At 39.4% G+C, this 23,308-nt stretch overlaps 1 protein-coding gene across 1 annotated transcript in view; it reads left to right on the top strand.

The window, feature by feature from the left end:
* Positions 1-429: 429 nt before the first annotated feature.
* The window catches only part of MGA (MGA, MAX dimerization protein), a gene marked incomplete at its 3' end in the record, with an annotated part of 43,888 nt that continues 21,009 nt past the window's right edge, over positions 430-23,308 (top strand). Inside the window, exons 1-13 of the mRNA XM_009076585.1 lie at positions 430-1,568; positions 6,486-7,410; positions 7,754-7,841; positions 7,984-8,079; positions 12,484-12,612; positions 13,943-14,041; positions 15,465-16,108; positions 16,763-17,114; positions 18,084-18,307; positions 18,992-19,195; positions 19,530-19,602; positions 20,996-21,516; positions 22,973-23,270. Coding sequence (XP_009074833.1) covers positions 505-1,568; positions 6,486-7,410; positions 7,754-7,841; positions 7,984-8,079; positions 12,484-12,612; positions 13,943-14,041; positions 15,465-16,108; positions 16,763-17,114; positions 18,084-18,307; positions 18,992-19,195; positions 19,530-19,602; positions 20,996-21,516; positions 22,973-23,270 — 4,717 coding nt within the window. The remainder of the gene's footprint in view (positions 1,569-6,485; positions 7,411-7,753; positions 7,842-7,983; positions 8,080-12,483; positions 12,613-13,942; positions 14,042-15,464; positions 16,109-16,762; positions 17,115-18,083; positions 18,308-18,991; positions 19,196-19,529; positions 19,603-20,995; positions 21,517-22,972; positions 23,271-23,308) is intronic.

Raw genomic sequence — 23,308 nt, 5'->3', positions numbered from 1 at the left:
TTGAGGAACTCTTTCTTTCTGGCAGGAGTAAATGGCTTTTGCCTTTGTTTCAGAAATGTGCCATTTGCTCTTCTGACTTCTGCACGTTTTACCTGATGCTGTTGAGCAAATGATCTCAAGAGTTGAGGGCAATGTCAGAACAAAGAGCACTTTGAAATATCAAGCAAAGCAAGGAGTTATGTTGTGGCAAAGCATATATGGAAATGCAGTTAAGGGTGTCATGGCCCCCACGTCTGTGAGGTCAAAATTGTATACACACAGGCAGCCTTAATTTTTTATATCCTAATTGTGCTTAGCTTTATAGTACTGGTTATCTTTTAAGTTTTCACTGTGAAGACCTATTGCAAAAAGGATGCCTCCTGAGACTTAATTACTTTCTTAGATTGTATTGGAATAATTTTAACTGTATTTTCCTTTTTTTTCCAGAATGGTGTACGCGCATAGAAAATCATCAGAACCGTGTAGAATTTGCATTTGACTTGAGAGCCTGTGAGAACACTCATCATGAAGAAGCAACAGGTTGTCTTGGGCAGCCAGGATGGTGGGACTGTGTCTAGTGCAACGCCTGCTTTTTTTGTCATCTTGAAACAACAGCAGGGAAATGGCAAAGCTGACCAAGGAATCCTAGTAGCAAACCGTGATGCCTGTGCTCTTGCCAGCAGTGTATCAGCTCCGATAAAACCCAGAGTCAAGACCTGCCTCCCAGCTGACTGCGTCTCGGGGGGCATTACTGTCACCCTGGATAACAACAACATGTGGAATGAGTTCTACCATCGCAACACAGAGATGATTCTGACGAAGCAGGGGCGGCGCATGTTCCCATACTGCCGGTACTGGATTACAGGTCTGAATTCCAGTCAGAAGTACATCCTAGTCATGGACATATCCCCTGTGGACAATCACCGATACAAGTGGAATGGCCGCTGGTGGGAACCCAGTGGGAAGGCAGAGCCACATGTTCTTGGGCGAGTGTTTATTCATCCAGAATCCCCTTCCACTGGCCAGTTCTGGATGCACCAGCCTGTATCCTTCTACAAGCTCAAACTTACCAACAATACCCTGGACCAGGAGGGTCATATAATCCTGCATTCTATGCACCGTTACTTGCCACGGCTTCACTTGGTGCCTGCAAACAAAGCCACAGAAGTCATTCAGCTTAATGGCCCTGATGTCCATACATTTACCTTTCCACAGACAGAGTTCTTCGCAGTTACAGCCTACCAGAACATCCGGATTACCCAGCTGAAAATAGATTACAATCCTTTTGCTAAAGGATTCAGAGAAGATGGGTTGAATAGTCGACCTCAGCGTGAGGTGAAACAGAACAGTAACTTAGAATTGGAAGGAGGTGGTGTTTTTAGTGCTGCTAGCATTTGTAGGCGCTCTGCTGACGTTGATGCATTAGATGTGCATCAGAAAAGTTTAGGTTCTTCATTCATTGGTCACAACCCATCAGACACTGAACTGCACAAAGAGTCCTTTAATACAGAAGGAGACATCCTAGGTCTCCTGGACACTAATCTGTCTTCAGGTGTTGTGCCAAAGCTAAAACAAGAAGTTTCTGAAAGGTGGGTTAGCACTGCATTTTTAATACAAATACCAGTTGAGCTGGGTCATTAGTAAATAAATAACAAGGTGTTCAGTATACAGATTAACAGCTAAAAGTTGCATGACCTGAAATGACAGAACACTTGGTGTTGCTAAAGGCTTTTCTTTGCTCAAACAGTTGTGTATCAATATGGACTTTCTAAGGTGTCTGAGGAGTGCAAGAGTTCAGTGTTATTTTCTGTGTTGCTTTAGCTCCATTTGTTAAGAAGTGTTGAGGGATTTCCCTTAACCCTCTTAGCATTTTAGAAGGCTAAATTGTTTCAGTTTTAAGCAGCACATTGCAGTCATCAAAACACTGCCTTTTCTTTTAGGGTTGCTTACACATCAACATGCTGTCTCTATCTATAGCTTCAGTTTTCAGTGGTGGATGGTGGGGGTGTGTGTGTGAGTATTTAGGCTTGGTATGTGTAGGGATTGCTGCAAGGCAGTTGTAATTGGCAGCATAAGGTAGCCTGCCTCTTGGTAGTCAGTTGCCTTGTATTTGCTGTAAGGTAAGAGAATCTGTGCCTAGGGAAGTCCTTCCAAATAACTTCATTTTGCTAAAGCAGGCCTGGCAAAACCCATTATTTTACTGCATTTTCACTTAGTATCCAGAATGTAAGTAATAGGGTTGAGCAGCCTTAGTGAATGGTTAGTCTGTGTCAAGAGATGCTAGAGATACTCTGAATGTAAAGAAATTATTTTTAAAACCAAAGTTTTTCTCCTGCCGTGTTTCTTCATGGCACTGTGAGTACCACACTTAATCAGCCAAAGATTTAATGACAAAAGCAGCCTTCGTAGATCAGTGCATCAGCAAGTTATTTAACTGCAGGGTATCAGGATTATGTTAATGGTGTAATTAGAGATCAGTTCTTAGAGAAAAAAAAGCTGTATTTGTGACAATTACAGTGTTTGTTTCAAAGGCTGTGTTACAGTGTGTTTTAGGGAGGACAGAGGCTTCCTCCGTTGGTTTTTTTGTCTTGCAAAGAGCATCTCCTTTTGAGTAACTGAAAAACTCAAAGTTCTCCATACTTCAGCGCTATATTGAGTGTCAGATTTATATTAATGTAAGTTGTAAATACAAATATTTAGTTGTAGTAATTCTCAAGACTACTAGAATTGTTTTGAATTCTAGAGTGCCCTAGCCTTTCTTCTGCAGTATTTTCCAATGTTAGGGAGAAGAAGGTCTACTAGACTTACAGTTTATAAAATGCGGTTAAAACGCATCTTAAAGTCTGAAGACACACTCATTGAAGAGAGGACAGGCTTTCCCCGAGTTCCTAAGAGTACAGCATGGAGAAGTGTTTAGAGAACTTTGCATATTGGAAGTAAAATTGAAAATAATTGCCAAGAGGTTCATTTTGCCTTCATAGTGATACTTTGTTTGCCTGAAGAAGGTCATTGAAACAAATTATTTGGAAAACTGTTTGAATTGGGCAGCATGGGATTTTTTATTTTTTTCCCAAGGAATAAAAAGCATTGTTTAAGGACTCATGGACCTTCCTTAAAAACAGATGATGCAAATTGGCAGACTTAATTTCTTGCAGTCCAGAGCATGTCAGATGCCTTCCTGGTTTTGCCTCTATGGCAGTCTATCTCTGAAATGTGCTAAAAGCTGCACAAACTGGAAAAGACTGTAAAGGTTTTTTCTGTTTTCTGAGCTTGGAAGCAACTGTCATTTGATGAATAAATGTTACCACTGCCCTAGAGCTACCTTCAAGGATTGTCTAGCTTTTTGTTTTGTGTTTTTCTAATCTGTGCAAAAAATGCAAATTCTGTACTCGGAAAGAGAAAATTGATCTTATCTGAAAAATGGCAGAACTGCCTTTGCACGTGCTGGAGTTTTTCAGAGCATTAGTTCTCCTTTTTTCTTCTGTTCACAATATTTTCATGCTGTGCAGTCGAGTTCATAAATATGTCACCCTTGCAAGGACAGCATTTTTCTTTATCACACTAAACACATAAATATGTGTTAATGACGACTGGGCAGTATTTGTTTTTGTCATAGGCAAGCTTTTACAGGTCGTTGATAGGCACTATCTTGCTTTTATCCAGGGTAGCGATTTCTGCCGAGCATAGATTTGGGTGAGAGGCAGAAGTTGGGAACTCTCCAAAAAAAGAGTTCCTAGTGCTGTAGAGCTTGATACTTCCCCCCAGTGCTCAATTCTTCTGACATTTTTGAGAGTGTACCTATGTGAAAGGTTCCATATACCTGAGAGTTATTTTAATCCTGAGTTACCAGAGCACTTTAGAGATAGAGAAAATGAATGTTTAATTTGAGTTGTGGACACTTCTATATGAATGGTTATGGCTGGAAACATGCAGGTGTTTGGGCCGTGGAAGGAACCACAAGCAAACTTTACTTACAGGCTAATGTACCCCTTCTCCCTTCCAAGGTCTTTTGAATTTCCTGCTTCAAACGTAAAATTTCGGTGGGATTTTTAATGTTCCAGTAGTCTTGTTTTCTAATGTAGCTGCCTTGTGTTTAGTCTTGAGAGTTTGCTTTTCTTCCTTCCTTGCCTTCCTTTTGGAAGAGGGAGGCAAGTGATCATCCTTCAAACCTCCTCCACAGATTGGTAGATAAATTCCACAAGCAATCAAATTTCTGACCCCCTCCCCATTGTATTTTAAGATGATCTACCTGAAAAATTGATGTATCGATATGTTTTTTAAAATGTGCAGCTTAATGGTTTTTAATTTGGAAAAACATAGGAAAGCAGTTGTTCTGCTTATACTGTTTTATTGTGAGGGTGGCAAATACATTACTTGGACTATAAAGGAGTTGGTTTAAATACATGCAGTATCCCATATCAGGCAAAGAAAGAGCTAGTTTGACATTATTTCACTATTTTCATCTGATCTTGGGTTGAGGAGTTTGAAAGGACAGACTTAGTAGATTCACCTTCCCATAGATTAGAGAAAGAGAAATTTCTGTGACTACTTACGTTGCACGTAACTTCACAAAATAAGGGCCAAATGGAGTTACTTCAATGCTAAAAAGCAGTCTTTTTATTCTTTTGAGAAGCTGGTAATTGCTTTAGAATTTAAAAGCAGAAAAAATGGTGGTCAGCATTTTGTGCAAATAGTTTATCTGCTTGTACCTACGTACCTGTGGATGATACCTCACTCTTTGCACCATCTGCCTTATGGCTGCAATATGCAGAATAAAATGACATTTGTGTCTAGAAGTTTCATTTTTGCAGAAGGACTTCTCTGGTTTGGATACTGTCCAGAACCCTAATAGAAAGGGAATCCTTAGCTTACATGTACAACAGATAAAGGAGAATGATAGAAGTCCAAGCTTTACTGGGCTTCCAACTGGAAACAGTAGAACTCAAATGAGAAAGTAATTCCTAGCCTGCAAAATTTTTAGCATTCCCTGTCTCTTTATTTTCAAGAATTTTAAGATCATGGAGCAGATGAGCCTTCACAGCATTCATGTTAATTGTGGATCAGCTGCACTGAATCACCCTCTAGCTGTAACGTGACAGGATTTTCAGCTGCCAAGAACCTATAAGTGGATTGTCTTTGAATTTCTTTCACAGTAAACTCACTGAAGAAGAAAGGCTTTTTAATCTTACAAAGTCTTTTAAATCATGCACTTGACATTATTAATTCAATAAAAGCTATAAACTTTCTAATAGGAAACTCATTGTCTAGAGAAGACAGTAGACAAAACAGGACTGGTAGTCCACTCTCCTGCCTGCTGTTCCCTCACAAGACAGGTTTTTGCTTCAAGCTTAATGCTGGTTACTTAGTGTCCTTCTGAGTTGCGTCCAGTTTCCTAGATAGCTTCTCTGTTGTTCTTAAGAATTTTGCATGTAAATACATAAATCTGTGTCTTGACTGTCAGCTCCCTGTTTTAACCCTGCAGACTTTGTTCATGGAGACTCCTGGCTCCACGTTGTGACTCTTGTGTGTCTCAGCTTTTCTCCCTTAAGTACGTCCTCAGTCTACATGAGGAGAAAGCAGCCTCATCCTCCACTTCTTTCCCCCTTACTCAGTCCTAGCTTGTAGGTTCAGCTGAGCGTAGTCATTCTTTAAAGGGGTAGGGATAGATAATACTAATAATAAAATGGACACACGTACATCTATACACACAATATATGTAAAGCAATATTCCCTCTGTATATGAAATAGTGTTACTACAATCGTTACGTTATATTTGAACGTATGTTTTATTATTTCTAATAACATTTTAATAGCGTGAATTTAACAATTGGAATAATTATTTAGGATAACTGAAATGACATGATCTTATTGGAGCTTAACTGACTGCACTATAATTCTTCAGTATCTAATGCATGGTGTTTCAAATTCTGGTTAGGTTAATACTCAGACTCAGTGGATAACGGACCATGATTCAGTAGGATATTGGGATATTAACATTCTGTAAGCATTTGAACAACAGCTGAATTTAAGAGTTGTCTGTATGTGGCTTCAGGATGGACTAAACTTCTAGTGCATTAAGTACTCGCTTGGCTTCTTGCTTGCAAGCACGATGGCTTCAGTATCTTAACGAGATGCACAGCAAACTTAAGGCCGCTTCTGAGCATTTCAAACATGACAGCTTAGCATGAGTTTGTGCTGAGCCAAAGAGGAAAAAGTGCAGACGTCACCCTGATAGTAGGGAAGGAAGTTGTGCTGCTGTCTTCAGATAAGATGTTGGATTATTCTTAATGATGGCAAATTCTTGGGGTTTTTTGGGTGCTTACTTCTAAAAATGTAAGCTTGTAAATGACAGCTTTTTTAGCAGACTTGTGCCTGCAAGCATTTTGAAAGTTTTTTACAATCTATAACCAAGGGTTACAGGCGATGATGGAATTCTGACAAAGGATTTGAGATTTGATAAAGATCTGATGTTGTGTTTTGGTTTTGTCCCCTCTCTGTCCCCCCAGTCCCATTGGTAGCGCTTATGAAAGCAGTTCCCATGTGTCTTCTCCACTGGACCCAAATGGACGCTTTAATGTGGTCGTTAAAGAGGAACCCGTAGATGACTATGACTACGAGTCAAATATTTGTACTCAAGGAGTAACTGTGAAACAAGAAGACACAGATGAAGAAACCGATGAATATTCCAGCGCTGATGATGATGATCTCATCCTACAAAAGCACCTAATGAGACGCAGTGAAGTAGATGGAATTGATGGAGCATGCAGGTCTAGGAAGCGGATGCTAACCAGTCCTTCTGGTGTTGCCAAAGCAAAAATGTTAAAACTGGAGAGTGGTAAGATGCCGGTGGTCTATTTGGAACCTTGTGCAGTCACTAAGAGCACAGTGAAGATATCTGAGCTGCCACAGGCCATGCTTTCATCTTGCAAGAAGGATAAATCCCCTTTGAGCGCAATCCTGGACTCCTTGCCTGTGTGTTTTGAAAATCACAAAGACTCTTGCTCAGGCACAGCCACTGTGACAGAGGAGTTAGTTATGAAAAAAGACTCTACTGGGAGTAAAGTGGCACAGAAATACTCTGCAATCCAAGAGGCCCAGTTGGCGCTATCCAAATCACCTAATTTTAGTCTCAGGGGCTCAGTAAGTTGTGACTTTTCAGATAAAGAGATCTGTGGCAGAAGAAAGCCTGGCATACTGAAGAGTCCTGTATCTCTCAAAGGCTCTGGTAGCAATCAAACCACCCTATCATCAGTTACAACTAAAAGAGGAAGGCCACGGAAACTGAAAATTTCCAAGGCTGGTCGACCACCTAAGGCTATAGGGAAAGCTGTAATCAAGAACACCTCTCTGGGGCCTGGGAGTATCCTTCCAGATGTGAAACCGGACCTTGAAAATGTTGATGGTGTGCTTTTTGTGTCCTTTGCATCAAAGGTAAAGCCTCACTGTTGTAAGTAAAATTCAAAACCTTTTATAATGTCTCATTTTTAAGCCCTTTGTGCTTACAAGCTGAAGGTATATTTTCTTTTAAACTGAATTTGGAGATTTATGGCCTCTTTCCAAATCTGTTCTTATCTTACCCCAGTGTTATTCATAACATTTTCTTATTTCTTGGCAGCTTAGGGAGGAGTAGTGAAATCTGGAGTGCTGTATAAAACAATGCATACTTGTTTATTAAACAGTCTCGTGTTTTGAGTAAATTAATGATCATTTTGATATGGCCTAGTTTGCATCTCTGTGTTTTAAGTATCTTACTCAAGGCTCTTTATGTATGTAGGAAGCTCTTGACATTCATACTGTTGATAGAGCTGGAGGAGAAGAGTCGCAGACTCTCCAGGCTCCCCTGTTGACTACAAATGATCCAGGTACATTTTTATATTTTTCTTGTGAGTGGCTATTCCCTGCAATAAAGGAACTTGTAAAGACACGTAGGAAAAGGAATCGTTAAGTTAATTTTATGCATTGTAAATGATTTCTATATGTTCTCTCTTTTTTATTTTTGAGCAGATTGTCAAGCACGAATACAAGTACTGGAAAAGGAATTGATGGAAGAGCTGAAGACCTTGAGGCATAAGCAAGTAATACATCCTAGCCTTCAGGAAGGTAAGCGAGTGGTGTACATAACTGTTGCACCTGCTTGTACATTATACTTAATCCTAGTGAGTTGATAATTTCCTACTGGTTGCAATACTGTATATGCCTAACACAGCTGGCGTCTGGGTTTTCATTTTCACATGTTCTTGTTGCAAATTAGAAAACACGGAGGTGGTAAAAGATGAATTCTGAATCTCCCACAGCAGAGCAGGAGTTTGCATTTTGTTATATGCCTTTAGACTTGAGGCAATGCCTGTTTGGTAATGAGCTAAACCTGGTGGAGAGCAGATGGAGTTGATTTTACTCCTTCATAGAAAGTAGGCATTTCCTCGTAGTAGAGAAATTAGAGATCCAGCAATACTTAACTAAGACTACCTATTTGCTGTTTTTGAGCCCAGATTTCTTTTAGTCACTGTAGATCCAAGTTCACTAGCCACATAAAAGGCAAGGTACTTCAGCTTGTTATCTTTCATTTATATGCAATATTATCCTGAGGTCAGATGGGAGAAAGTAAAGGATCCACACAGTGGAACTTAATGTTCTTTCTACTGATGATGTTGATAGTCTTGAGCAGTATTAGTCCTGAGACTGGTGACACAAACATAAGCATCAGAGCATATGATGAAATTATTGATCCAGATGGAATTGTTGTACCTCATGCTCTTGAGCTTCTGGCCCTAAATATTTCAAACATATAACTATAACACTGTAGGGACTGAGACTCCAGTTACTGGTCTTGACTCTAGTATTTAGCTGTTCTGGGTCCTCACAGAGCTTCTATGGTGAAGAATGCTGGATTATTGTGAATGGTTTATGCCTGAGGTATGATGAGAACTATCCTGTAATTATTTGCAATCATTTAAAGGGATGCCTTTGCCTCTTGCTAGTGTTGAGCTGATATTTCTGTCTTCAACTTTGCAAAGTGGTCTTAAGAAGGGTAGTAGAGAGCTCTTAGGGATGTGTCCTGGATGTGGTGGGAATAAAACAAGATAACCCATCTGTACCCAGGTTGTACCTCAGTGGTGTAGCATCAGTATTGGCAGTTGTATCATGAAAACGCAACTTTCCCCTCCCATGATTCCAAAAATAGGCAGCCCTGTGCTCTGATGACCTCCCTGGCAAACCTGCCCTCACAGGTCTGCCTGTGCATGTGTTGCCATGCATTTCATTATGCTGGTGACAGCTGCTGGCAGTGGTAGATAGAGCAATGGTAAGCCTTTTTGGGATTTTACTGTGGACCTCCTAGATGTTTTTTTTACCCAAGAAAAGGATCATAAAATTGCAGTGTGTTGGCAACTGTGTGATAGTAGCAGTGAGGGCTGTTTCACTCATGAGATGATCTGCAGCTGGGAACATGTACAACCCATGTGCTTTTCCTTCAGCTTCTGGAGTGGTGCTGAAGTGTGTGGTACCTTCTGAAAGGTTTTGAGCAGTTCACAGATATTACAAAATGGACAAGAAATGTCTAGCACTAGGTTAAGGAAAAGGCATCAGAAGAATTTTGACTTTCATGAATGGTTGTGACAATCATTTCCAATGTTGGATGGTAATCTGCTGAGCCTGTTAAATAATGAAATTGTGATTCAGCAATGATGAGAATGACCCACACCTCTCTAATTTTTAGAGGGAAAGGAAGGTATGTGAAGGCTCTTTGCAGCAGGAGCATTCCTACAATAGATACAGATGTAACTCATCAGGCTGTGAAGTAAATTACAATACGAATACTTTTGTTAGACTTCAGCTGCTGCATGTGAACTGGGACCAGTCTTTATCCAGAGTACAGTCACCTTCCAAATAGTCACACATCTCTTGCATTGCAGACTTGAGATTAGGGAAGGAGCACAATTATGTTAATGGTGAGAGGGATTGTTTTTTTCCTTCTCTCTCTCTGCACAGTAGCACCAATAAGGCATAAGAAGGTGACTGGGGAGTGCCTCTAGGCCAAACGTAAGGGCTGTATATTTTTCCAAACATATGGATTCTATCTAGGATGTTGGATCTTGGTGTAGCCTCATTAGCCTTCTTGATTCTGATACTTGTTCTCTAAAATTTCTTGGCCACGGGTCATGATTAATACCTCCTTGTCACATACTACAGAACAAAGAGACATGGCTCCCTTCTGTGTGGAGAACGTGAAGTGCATGTTTCTAAATGTGCTTTCAGCTGTTTTGTGGAAGTTCTGTGGCTTTCTTGGCCTCACTGCAGTGTGGAAAAATAGACATAGCAATTTTATTGTTAACTCTGGTTTTGATTCTCAACAGTGTAGTTCAGAAGCTTAAGATTCTTCTTGAAATTCACTGATGAAGTGTTGGAGCTATGCCTGAACCCTGTACTTGCTGTTGATTTGTAAAGTTAAGAAAATGGTGATTGAGGCTATCTAGATTTTAGAGGCACCAGAACTGCAGGAAGATGCTTCAGAAGAAGAGAATCCAGCTTCTTAAGTGTGTTAGAAGAAAAGCTCCTGCTGGAGTATTGCAGTGTATAGAAGAAGGATGCCTCTTCTGTCTGAGCTAATTCAAATCCCTTACCATATTCCTGAAAATTGAAGGCAGTGTTGTCATGCATTGCATTTCAGATTTATCAGCTGCAACTGATGGAGGGGAGAAAGTTCTTAAGGTTCTTCATTTGCTACTATTTGATTACAGCAACTAAAATTTAGCAATACGTTGGAGAAGATAGAAATTAATAGAAGTGCTAGTTCACCTGTCATATATGGAGATGTCTGTACTGACGTAATACTTAACTGTTACTATTTGTTCTCTTCCATCTGTCTGTTCGTTCCATGTTGCACTTCTTGGAGTCATACTCTTATTTTTTTGTCTGGGTTTTTTACATGATGATCCTAAACTGAGATAATAGGTTTTGTGCAATGGGTGATGTTCTTACTTTTGTTTGAGTGTTAAAGGACAATAGGCTTGTTTTTGGAGATGACAGAACGGAGTGTCAGGAAAAGTAAGCTCTGTAGTCTTTTATTTGAAATAGAGTCTGAAAAGAGATGGATGGCATCTTGACATTTGGCAGCTGACATGTTTTTATACAAAATGTCGGATTGACTTGCTTGCTTCTCATTTTCCCTGTGTAGATGCGAAAATTATATCTCACTGGCCTGTCTTTGATAACAGTATCTGTTCAAACAACCATGTCTGAGATTGTTCATGTCAATTGTTTTCAGGCTGCCAATAATCTGGTCACTGTGTTGGCACTTATGAACATAAATGTGTGCTGTCAACACAAGATTTCTACTGCATGTGCAAGTACTACTTTTATGTTTCCTGAGCCTTGTCAAGTCATACATTTTCAGTATCAAGACTCACACATTTAATGTATGAATTTCAGACTTGTTGACAACAGGAGCAACATTTATAGATTTCTATAGCTAAAATCCGAAATAGATGTTCTCAACACCCGACTGTGAGCTGAATTTGATTGACAACAGTAATTTCTTGAATTCAGGATAACAGTATTTTCTTAGAAAGTGCTAACTCCAGTTTACTGGCTTCAGCTTTTCTCAGCATTTTGTAACTGTACTTGTTTTCCCATAGATAAAGATAGCTCTTGCAGCCAAGTAAATCTTTCAGTTTGACTGTTTGGGGGGAGTTAATAAAGGAACATATTATAAGCATTTAAGCATTTGTGGTGGCATCAACAACATGGATTGTTTAGTGTTTTTATAGCTGTTTTGCCCCTTGCTTCAAGAAAAAAATAGTCTATTATTGCAAAGTGCCAAGTCTGGGAAAAAAATATCCTACTGAGTTTGGGATCATTTGATGAACTAGTCCTGAGATAGCTCTCTAAATGCAAGTTTATACCATAACAAACACACATGCACACACACACACATTCTTCAGATCTAAAATGTGGTTTGTTCTTGTCTCTTATTACTAGTTGAAATGGAATTGTGTGTGATAGATGTTCTTGCACAGTATTAGTTTTCAGTACAGAAGGGGATGTGTAGGTACCGCTGGCAAGATTGATAATTCATGTAGTGATAGGAAATGTCAGTCAGCTGAGTTGGGTTCAGGCAGTAACTCCAGCCTCCAAGGATGCAAACAGTGCTGACTTCTTCAGAAAAGTGAACAAAAGCTTTTATTGTGAGATTTATTACAACATTACACTTTGATTAATGGATTTCTGTGGAAACTTCAGTAGTAATCAAGAAAACTATGAGAAGTAATTCAACATTTTCCTCAATTTCCTGTTGGATACAATGCTCTTTAATTCATACCGGCTGTAAATCCAGTATAAGTAACAGTTACAGTCACTAATGCTCTTTCTCAAGTCCCTTAAAATGGTGGGTGAATGCTAGAAAAGCCTGTGTGTAACTTCATGGTTTATCTTTTAGTAAAATACTTGATTTCCTTTTTCCTAACATCTTGCTGCATTGAGACATTTACTGATACTTGCCTCTTGTAGTGGGATTGAAGTTGAATTCTGTGGACCCAACAATGAGTATTGACTTGAAATATTTGGGTGTGCAGCTTCCTCTTTCCTACTCAAACTACTCTTCGTGGAGCTATTCAGGAACCAATCCCAATTCTCCAGGTGGGTAGAATATGAATTTGCTGAAACCTCAAGTGTTATCTTTTTATGAGAAGGAGAGAATGGCCATTTAGTTCAACTTGATGTCTTAGAGAGATTAAAGCAGTATCAAAATGACAAAATATAAGAACTTCCTTAAATTATTATGTGGTTATTGGCCAAGGAGTCCCAAATAATTCTGGCTGGACTGTCTTCAGCCTTCCCATTTTGTGATGGTTGTGATCCAGTAATAGTATCTGTCTAGTTTATTTTATACTGACCTCTCAAATTGCTCAGAAAAAGCCTAAGCAATCTGATGTTGCTTACATGCAAAACAAAAAAAAAAGTTGTCTTTCATATAGCTGAGTATCAGAATTTTCCAGAAGAGCTTGAGATGCCACTTGGGGACTAGCCTATAACTTTATGATAATTATTTAATACGAAAGTAGTGGTTGACTGTGCTTTTTAAAACTTACTTGGTATCCAAACAAGTGTATTTCTCATTGTACTGTGACTAAGATTCTAATACTATTGGTAGGTACTGTTTTTAATAATGAACTGGTTGGGCAAAGTATAGCTTATCTTGCATGCTTATCTTTCTTCTACTTAAATTTTTCTCTCATTGTAATATTCTGACTACTTTCTTAATCTGCTGCTTTTGGGAGCTGGGAGAGGCAGACGTTTACACTGCAAGAGAGGCAGGTTCAGTTCAGAACTCCTCAGTCAGCTTAGTGTCAAATGAAATTATTTCTAGCCTAGCAATATGTTAAACAGTCACGCAGATCCCCGTTAGTATTTTTGCATTCAATCTTAGCTCCCAGAGCTGATGGATAACTTGACAGGGATGTTGCTGTTTGCCTTTTGTGGTCATTCAGTGTTTCTGCCCCTAATTATATACTCATCTGAATTTGGCAGAACAGCAAAAATTACGTGAAGTTTCTGTAGGTCTTATAAAAGTCATTGGTTCAACTGAGGGAAGAGAATCGAATTGCTGTTATTGCTGTGTGAGGCTGTAGTATGAGCTCAAAACCTGCCTGTTCTATTTTAGCCTATTGATTAGTGGGTTGGCTCATTTGACTTTTGGAATCAATTGTTTGCACCATTGCTAAGGAGACGAAAACTGAAAATATAGAAGTCACCTTTTGTATGGGGTAGCAGATGCATGGCCATCCAGCAGAACTCTACAGGAAGTGTGGGTTTATATTCTGTTAATTGAAAAGAAATGTAGAAATCAATTCACTTCAGACTTTTTGTTTCTTCTATTTATCTCTGAAAAAGAATAAGCAAAGTTTGCTAAGATGCTGATACAATCAAGCTTGGTTCATAAACTGAGGCTAGCTTTCTTCTTTTCCAGATACTGGATTTCCTTTTGTTTCCAGGACAGGAAAGACAAATGATATCACAAAAATCAAAGGCTGGCGAGGAAAGCTTCATGGTGCTTCTAGAAATGAAGGTAAAAAAAAAATGAAAAAGAGGGAGAGCATTGTACATATTTCCAACATGTGACCTTGTTCTTGACCTTTCACAGATCTTGCAATTTGGTATTTGTGGGTGTCTTAATGAGAGATTTATTTTTTTCATGTGGAATATGCTATGTTTAAATCATTTTTTTCATACTGGTTCTATAATCGGAATGGAGGTTTATGAAGGAAGAGAGAAATTCTTGAGTAAGATAAAAATACATGTGTTCTGTTCTACACAGATGGCTTGAGTGAAGATCAAAGTTGTAATAATTTTGGTCTTTTGTCAGGTTTGAGTTTACTTGGAAGTGTGGTAATTCTAGAATTCTGTTGCTTCAGGGACCCCAATGAACTAGAGTGATTTTCATTTATATTGGTGTATTTTTAACTTCAGTTCTAGTAGGATTCTTGACATTTTTATTACTTTGCCATACCTCAGGGGGACATGGATCATTGACAATTTGCCATTGTTTCACTTTATATTTAGTCCAAATATTTGTATTGTTCCTTCTGCATTTTTATGCAATGTTATATTGGGATATTCCAGGTGTGTTCTGGTGTAGCAGTTAGGGTAGGTGTTTAGGACAAACAAAAAAAGAATAGAAGCAGAGAAGCCCTGCCTGTTGCAGGTGGTTTTGTGAATGAGTGCTGTATGGGGCCTGGCTGTGATGGAGTGCTTTCTCCACCTCACAATGCTGTTCTGTGCTGTGCATTGTTAGCTGGAAAGGTGTTGGTAACACAGCAGTGTTGTAGTTACTGGTGAGGAGTGCTGGCACAGCACCAAGGCTGTCTCCAACATTCCCCCCTCAGCAGCAGGCTGATCTTGGGAGGAGACATAGCTGGGACCACTGACCCAAACTGACCAAAGAGATGCTCCATGCTGTATGTCTGCTCAACAATAAAAGCTAAGAGAAGGGAAAAGGGGGGCATTTGTTATTTATGATGTTTGTCTTCTGGAATAACTGCTATGAGTACTGAAGCCCTGCTACCCAAAAAGTGCCTGCGCATCACCTGCTGATGGGGAGCAGAGAATGCATTTTTTGTTTTCCTTTGTTTCCACACATGGCCTTTGCTTTATTAAACTGCTTTTATCTTGACCCATGAGGGGTTTTTTTCCACTTATTTTCAAGCCCTCAATTCTGCTGTGAAGGGGAGTGAGAGAGTGGCTTGGTGGGCACCTGAAGTCCAGCCAAGGTCAACTCACCACAAATACACATGTAAGGTCACCACAAAAACAGTTGTTCAGGCTGCTAGTTGTGTTTCAGGGTGAATTATATTTGGTGTGCCTATGTTACATATAATTTTTTTAGAAGAGTGCATTTTTTAGAGATGTATTCACCTATTCTGCAGTGTTGAATTATTATAAGGTTTGTCAGTATGTTTTCCCAGGAGTGAAAGTACTCTTTTTTTATTTAGGTGGCAGTTCAGAAGGTTCTTTGAAGAATCGGTCAGCATTCTGTAGTGACAAGCTGGATGAGTACCTGGAAAATGAAGGGAAATTGATGGAAACAAGTCTGGGATTCTCTTCTAGCACTCCCACTTCTCCCGTGGTGTATCAGCTTCCCACTAAGAGCACTAGCTATGTGCGAACACTCGACAGTGTTTTAAAGAAGCAGTCCACTGTAATTCCATCAACATCTTACACATTCAAGCCTGCTCCTCCATCATCTACCTCTAGGAAGACAAAGACTCAAACCAGACAGGCATCAACAAACAGTAGAGTAAAATCATCTTACAGGCCTATACTGCCTTCACCTTCTCCTGCAAAGCAGAAACAGAACTCGTCAGTATCAGGGGAAAAGGCTGCTAAATCTGCTAGCAGTTTGAGTAACCAAGCAGATGGTTTTTTGTTGCCAGCTGTGGATGAAAACACACTTCCAAAACAGATTAGTTTGCGTCAAGCACCACAGCATCCACAAGCAGCTCGTCCACCAGGTTTGTCTAAATCTCAAGTGAGGTTAATGGACTTGGAAGAGTGTGCTCTCTGGGATGGGAAACCACGGACCTATATTACAGAAGAGCGAGCAGACATCTCTTTGGCAACCCTGCTTACAGCTCAGGTACACCTGCGATGGTTTTTTTCCCTCCTGTTCTGTTGCTTTTTATCATCTGCCCACTTTACTAATGGTGCATAGAGATGCACAAAGTAAGACTGAAGCTGCTAAGGAGCTTGACAAATCATGAGATTTCTTTGCGATGTGGTTTTTACAGTGAGAATTGAAATGTGCTGACTGAGCAGTATGTGAAAAAACTAATTGTGATAATAGCATATTGATATCAATTATTAATAATTTGAGTTATCTAAAATTTTCACCATTCAAAATTCTGGTGAATATAATTGTTATTCAGAAACTGCATTTCCTTGCTATCTGTCACTTGTATTTTTTCAGTTGAGCTAACTGTGAGACAGTCTTGGTCATGTAACTTGGTTGTCATGTGATAACCTCTTTTGCTTTTTCCATATCCTACTTATTACCAAGATGGTTTCACTGCCTCAAATTGCCTCTCAGAAGACTTCAAATGCAAACTCCTCTTTGTTCTGTTCTTTTTTTATTTAGGTATAGATGACAAACTTTCATGTGTAAACAATGTAGTTGGAGGGGCTATTCTAAATGAAATTTGAATATCAATTTTGCATATGCTTGATTTTAATTTTGCTAAAATATTCCTCTTACTAAAATTTGAAGTTTATGCTTCTTTAAAACTTTTTGTAGGCTTCTCTCAAAAACAAACCTATCCACAAAATAATAAGACGACGAGCACCTCCTTGCAATAATGAGTTCTGCCGACTGGGCTGCGTTTGTGCCAGTCTAGCGCTGGAGAAACGTCAGCCGACCCACTGCCGCAGGCCAGACTGTATGTTTGGCTGCACTTGCTTGAAGAGAAGAGTCTTGCTGGTGAAAGGAGGGTCAAAACATAAGAAAATGATGAAAAAGGCTGTACGTGGAAATCTTGTGCTGTACGGAACACAAGAACTACAAGAGGATGAAGATGTGGAAGAGGGTGATGGGGGGGAAGAGGAGCTGAAGCAGAAAGATAAGAAGAAGAGAAAAAGGGTGGAATACAGTGAGTATTAGTTGGCAAAAGCAAATTACTTACAGCTTTGCAGAGACCACCTATCATGTTGGTCATTTTTTATTGGAATGTAGTAATGATGCCACTAAATCCAGAAATTAAGAGCTGCAGCATCTACTTTCCTATAGCTAACTAGCAGAAAAATAACACCTTTTCCTCCTTCTTTTTCTTTAACTCTTACTTGCCTGATCAGCATTTTAGGTTCTGTGTAGTTTTTTATTGCAATCAAATAGCTGGAGTTGTTTTGGTAATGTAAAACCTTGCTCTACTCTAAATGTGTTCAGAGACTAAGGATATGAGATAATTGCTGCTGTTAGTGTTGATAATATTCACTGTTAACTGTGCTGTTCTCTTTCATTGTTACCAAGTGAGCATCTAGAGCTGTATTTTCAGTTGCTCTATGTAGCTGCATAGTTGAGTGATTTCAGCAGAAACACAGTGATTTATGGTAGTTTTGGATCTGGCCTAAGGTATGCTCAGAAAACTAGATTGGTAGAAATTGTCCATGAATTTACATTTTCAGTTTCTTGCTAGTAGTGCTTCTAGCAATAGCTAAAAGTGAACATAGTGTTGTCTGGTGTTCTACCAGAATAAAGGAATTCTTCCATAGAGCTGTGCTATACAAGTCTGGTGGGTGGGGGTTTTGTAATTTTTCAATACGTAGCATCGGTGAAGGTGACTAATTCTTCAGTGCTTTCATGTATCTGCTATCATAGTACAAGTGAGAAACAATGATTAGTGTAAGACCATTTTTATTTTCATTTTCTCTTTCTTATGGACAAATTCCAGTAACTTTTGGCTAGAATCTGAGACAAGAAAAACAACCAGTAGTGTTTTCTGGTAGCATGAACTCGTGATTGCTGCATGCCTAGACCTCAAGCTCAAACTAAAAATTCTGTTACTGCTGTGATAGTGTTTCATTTGTAAGTTATTTCTTGGTTTTTCCTCCTTTTTTTTCAGCTATATGTGACTCAGAACCAGAACAACCTGTTAGAAATTGTCCGTTGTGGGTGAAAGTAGAAGGTGAAATAGATCCAGAGCCCATTTACATCCCAACACCATCTGTTACTGAACCGGTTAAATCTCTGGTGCTGCCCAATCCAGAGGTCTTACTTCCTAGTAAGAACAGGTCTCCCAGTGGTGTAAAACCTGGCAGAGTGTATACTCCTAAACCCAATCCAGTGGTAAGAGAGGAAAAGAGATGCATGTTTTTCTTTGTTTTGAAAATTAAAACTAAGTCATAACTATGTCTGTCTTCTGTTGAGAATTTGCTGTAGCAATATGTAGATAGGGAAAGGTGATTCATTAATTGCCTCATTTAAAACTGCAGTAATGGATGCTATCTTCGTCAAAATGATTGCTATTCCTTTATTATTTGTGCAAGTTATTAGCTATATAATGTAGCCTTTCTAAGTAACAAATTACTTACAAAAAAAAAAAAAGGATGCAGGCACACAATGTTCACTGTAGTTCTGGAATTTTTTTTTGTTCTTTTTTGAGATTTCACTCCAAGTGTTGGAAGAATCTGCCTTTATCTCTCCCCTCACCTTATCTCGTAAAAATGACAACAGCAGTAGAGCTGAGTCTAGTTATTTTTGAAGAACAAACAGAGTTGCTATTTAATGTATACCTGATAATGTTTAACAATGCATGACACTTAGGGTTTCTTCCCCCACTGAATGGGTTTGAATTTTTGGGGGGGGTGGTGATACTAAGAGGGCAGATTTAGCTTTAAATGGTAGACTTTTCTTTTATCCCTTACTATTGAATCCTTAATGTTGAGGCATTGTTAGAAAGCAGAGCTGTTTCGAGGATCTAATGTGCATCTAGAACAGAGAGGCTTTCTCTGTTGTTTTTCTTTCTCTTAGATTCGAGAGGAGGACAAGGATCCTATCTACTTGTACTTTGAAAGTTTGATGACTTGTGCAAGGGTGCGGGCATATGAACACAAGAGAGAGAAGAAAAAGTGGCAAAAAGAGAAAAGTGATTCACAGAGCTGTAGCGTGCAGGTAAGAAATTACATTGTAACTAACATGTATCATAGAACAGGCAGAAATACTGAAAATGATGAAGTAATTTTTTTCCCCAGGAACTTCTACATGACATGAGGGTTTAACTTGCATTTAGTGGTGGAGCCTGGAGCCTAAATTACCTAGCAGTGCTGGTAAACTGTTACTGTGATACAGATTGTCTTGGATAGGGAAGTTCCATGGCTGCCAAGTGCATTGTCATGTAAGGCTTACAAGTGCATTGTTAAAAGGGCTGTTCTAAGATGAAAACTGTAACACTGTCAAACACAACATATGTTTTATGATTCTGGGTGAACTAGTTCATTTTGTGGTGTGCTTTTCAGTGTAGAAGTGAGATGTATAAGATGAATATTTTTGCTTGAATTTCTTCCAGCAGGAGCATGATCTAGAGGTTCAGTCTCCTGAGAAGGCAACCTGTGAGGTGGACAAAGACACTAATAAATCAGGAGGTAAGAGCTGAGTCTTGAGCATGATTTGATGCGTTTTTGTGGGATTTTTTAAAAAAGGTTGAAGCTATTAATGAAACAAAAGTCCATTTGCTGACAGGCTTGTTATGGTTGTCAATAAAAATCTTATTATGTGCTTGCAGTTTCCTGTTTTCTTAAGCAGCTCTGTGTGTGTGTGTGTGTGTGTGTGTGCCACATGGGAGAGATACAGCAGACTAAATATCCAGGACTTGCTGCTGCAAGTTAAAATGCAAAGTTAAAATGACCAATGCTACAGTACCTGGTTTAGCAGTAAAAGATAAAACTGCACAGCAGACTTGTCTTCAAGACTGATAGCTAGATACTGGGGAAGGAATGAGATCAATGTTTTTGCTTTGTCTGGGTATTTTTTCTCCCTCTTTTTTTCTTTACTATTACTTTGTAGTTACTGAAGAATTAATAAATAGCAAGTGATACTGGGAGGGTGGGCTCCTCATGTTCTTCACATAGAACCATATGGGATGAGGAAGCACCTATGCCTTATTTGAAATTCTTTGATGTTGAATTCTTTAAATTCAAGTTGAAAGGTTGAAGTTCTGCTACATTATATATACTGGGTTTGACTTTCTAGTTCCTAAAGAAGTAGGCTAGTCATCTGTGTTGCCTTTTAGTCCGAAGCAGCCCAAATCATGTTACAACTTTCAATGAGACATATACTAGAGGCTTTGTGTCATCCACTGATGAAATATAGGTGCCTTTTTGAACTGATTTTTTTCACTGTTTAATGTATACAACAGCGCACTCTACATTTAAGGATGGGAATGGAAAAATAATACAACTAGTGGAAAATACTGGTGCATTGGTAGGTGAAATTAAAATGGCCAGGACACAGGATTCAACATCCTTACAGTTTTGCAAAAAGGGACATTGTATCTCTAATGACAACAAAAGGTCAAGCCTCTGTTTATACATCTTCTGCAAAAGACAGTTCTGCTAGTGGCATGTTTGCCCTTCGTGCCATTATAGGACGCTGGTCCTTTTCTGACGCCAAGAGAAAAGTGCCATCTTTTGAATAACAAGTGATGCTTTCTACTGTATGTCGGTGGTGTTTGGAGATCCTTCACCTGTGTACTGAAACAACCCGGCTTTGTTTAGCTTGTGATGCAATGGGATACGACCTGACCTGGTGCGGCTGCCGGGAATGAATCATGAGAAATAGTTGTATTAGTTTTGCAGTGAGTTTTTGCTTGCTTATGGAGCTCTGCAAGGGGAAGTGATGCTTTGAACAGTTCTTTTACTTGTTGCCCTGCAGCTGATCTGAGACAAGGGTGGAGGTGTGGGCAGAATGAAACTGTTTGACTGTCCAGGTTATTAAAATGCCATAGCATTGCAGAAACCTATTTCAATTCTTTCTCAGAGAAAAGCTGGTGTTCTTCCCGTAGTGAGGGGGACTCTTCCTCCACCTCCTATGTTCATCATACCACTCAAGGTGAACCAACCGAACTTATCGAGATTATGTCTGACTGCAACTTGGAGGAAGATCAAGATAAGATCTTGGGCATCTTATCACAGCATATCAACAATAACACACCACAGTGCCTCAAAGTGGGTAGCTTCGTTATTGAATTGGCTTCGGAACACAAGGCCCAGAATGAGAACCACCCTCCTGTCTACTCCTCCAGAGTGAAAATTTCAGTGCCATCCTACCAGGCCAAGGATGAGAAGCCTGAGATACCTGTCTCGGAGACTGCTGGTAGCAGAGTGCCGTCATGCAATAACTCAGAAAGTTTAAAGTCCCTGCGGGCAGACCCATTGGACAAACCACAGGAGAAGTTGCACTGGGGCAAAGGCTTGCCTTTTTATGCAGGGGTTTCTCCTGCAGGAAAACTGGTTGTCTACAAATGTAAAGCTAATATGAGCCCCTCAGACTTGATTCAGGTGGGTCCCTCTGCCTTTACTGTGGAGCTTAGATGCAGTTTCATCCAATATCTTAGAACTCCTTGAAGGGGAGAACAGTCTTTTAATTTGTCTGCCTAGTATTTTGCTTGTCCAGACATGAATTCTTAGTATCTGGTGGCATTCCTCCCTCTTCATAAGCTTGTCCCTTTCAAGATTGACTCAGTAAATCTGATTGGAAGTCTGAAATCTGATAGTTTAGCTTGTCTTTTTGGCTATTTGGATCTCTCTCAAGATCATTTTGGTGCTTTGGAAACCCCTTGAAGATGCATTTGACAAATAATACTTCTAAGTGAATGACTGTTCAGAGTACAAAAAAAGAATATTTTCTGAGGAAATGTACACTGGGACAAAACTTTAAAATGAAAATGTTATCATTAAGAGCTACTGTTAATCTTCACTAATAGCCTGCATCCTCTTTGTAGACTATGTGTTTTTCGTCAGGAGACTTCATAGTTCTAAGTTCAAAGTGAGTCTTTTCCCTGCAGTTTTATGTTGCTGACTTGGTGTTAAGAATTGGTGGTAGGAACTGTAGGGCTAGGATGAAGATCTTTTTCAGTCATAGGCATTCGTGGTTATAGTAAAACCACTGTCAGGGAAGGCATATGAATTAGAAAATGAGAGTAAAATATATTTTCATGACACTTTGCAATATGGCACCCTCAGAAATAGAAGCTACTGGAGAAGAAAATGTAGGAGGAGATTTTTTATCTTTAATAAAAGTTGATCAAAGAAAGAGTCAAGACCTTATCAAGTAGTCTGTTAAATATATTTGGCTTTTAGAAGGTATTACTGAACAACATCAAAGTAAAATGCAACACTATCAAAACTTCCTATTGTCTACTAGGCATAAAGCCTGACATTCAAAAAGATGTTCTGGTTTTGCTCTGTGCAGTCAGTTACCACTACAGCTTTGAAATTGAAGTTGGTCAACTCATCATAACTTAGTTACAGTATCAAATGACAGTATGGGTAAGAAACAAGTGGAAAAAGCTTTTACAAACTCTTTAGAGTTTTGTCTCAATGTATATGTCATCAGTATTCTTTCCTTTGTCATGCTAGGTCTTATTTAGGTTTGAGAATTTTATCCAAAGTTGTTCTTGAGTTTGGGAGCCTATTTTTATTCAGGACTGTAGCATAAGTAAGGAACAGGAAAAACAGGGTCTAGCTTCACTCTATCTAATTTCAGTGATTTCACATGTTTCTTGGACTCTGCAATTTTATTTGCGAGTCTGAACAGCATTTAAAATCTGTATTACTATGATATAACAAGAGCTGGTTGAAGTTCTCCTGGGCAGTAAGGATATTAGGAATTTCCATTCCGAATTGCAATGTTTTTTTGAAAAGGATACTTAGAAGTCCCATGGAATGAAACGCCTCTCCAGAAGTGGTGAATTAGCATTCTTTTCACAAAGTTTCCCTTTTCCACTTTTTTCAGGTTAATGATAAAAGGTATCCTCAGGCCAAACTGCTTTTGGGACAGATGGGGGCATTACATCCTACCAATCGGCTAGCAGCTTATATCACAGGCAGGCTGCCACCCACAGTACTTGACATTGCAACCCTCAGTACTGTCATCTCCAAGGTAGCATCCAGTGCTAAAACACCTGCTTCTGAGACACCATCAGTCCAGGAGCCCACAACATCAGCTCCTATAACTACATCTTCCACCAGCACTACTTCAACCCCCAGAGTGACGACTCTGAAAACCCATGTCCCAGCACAGAGACAGATAGGTAGGTTGGAACTTATTACTGTGTTTTAAATTGCGTGA

Source organism: Acanthisitta chloris, unplaced genomic scaffold (genome assembly GCF_000695815.1).
Source record: "Acanthisitta chloris isolate BGI_N310 unplaced genomic scaffold, ASM69581v1 scaffold11046, whole genome shotgun sequence".
In the NCBI taxonomy this organism is placed as follows: Eukaryota; Metazoa; Chordata; class Aves; order Passeriformes; family Acanthisittidae; genus Acanthisitta; species Acanthisitta chloris.
Note: the sequence above shows the minus strand (reverse complement) of the source record. Positions and strands in the feature narration are given on the sequence as shown.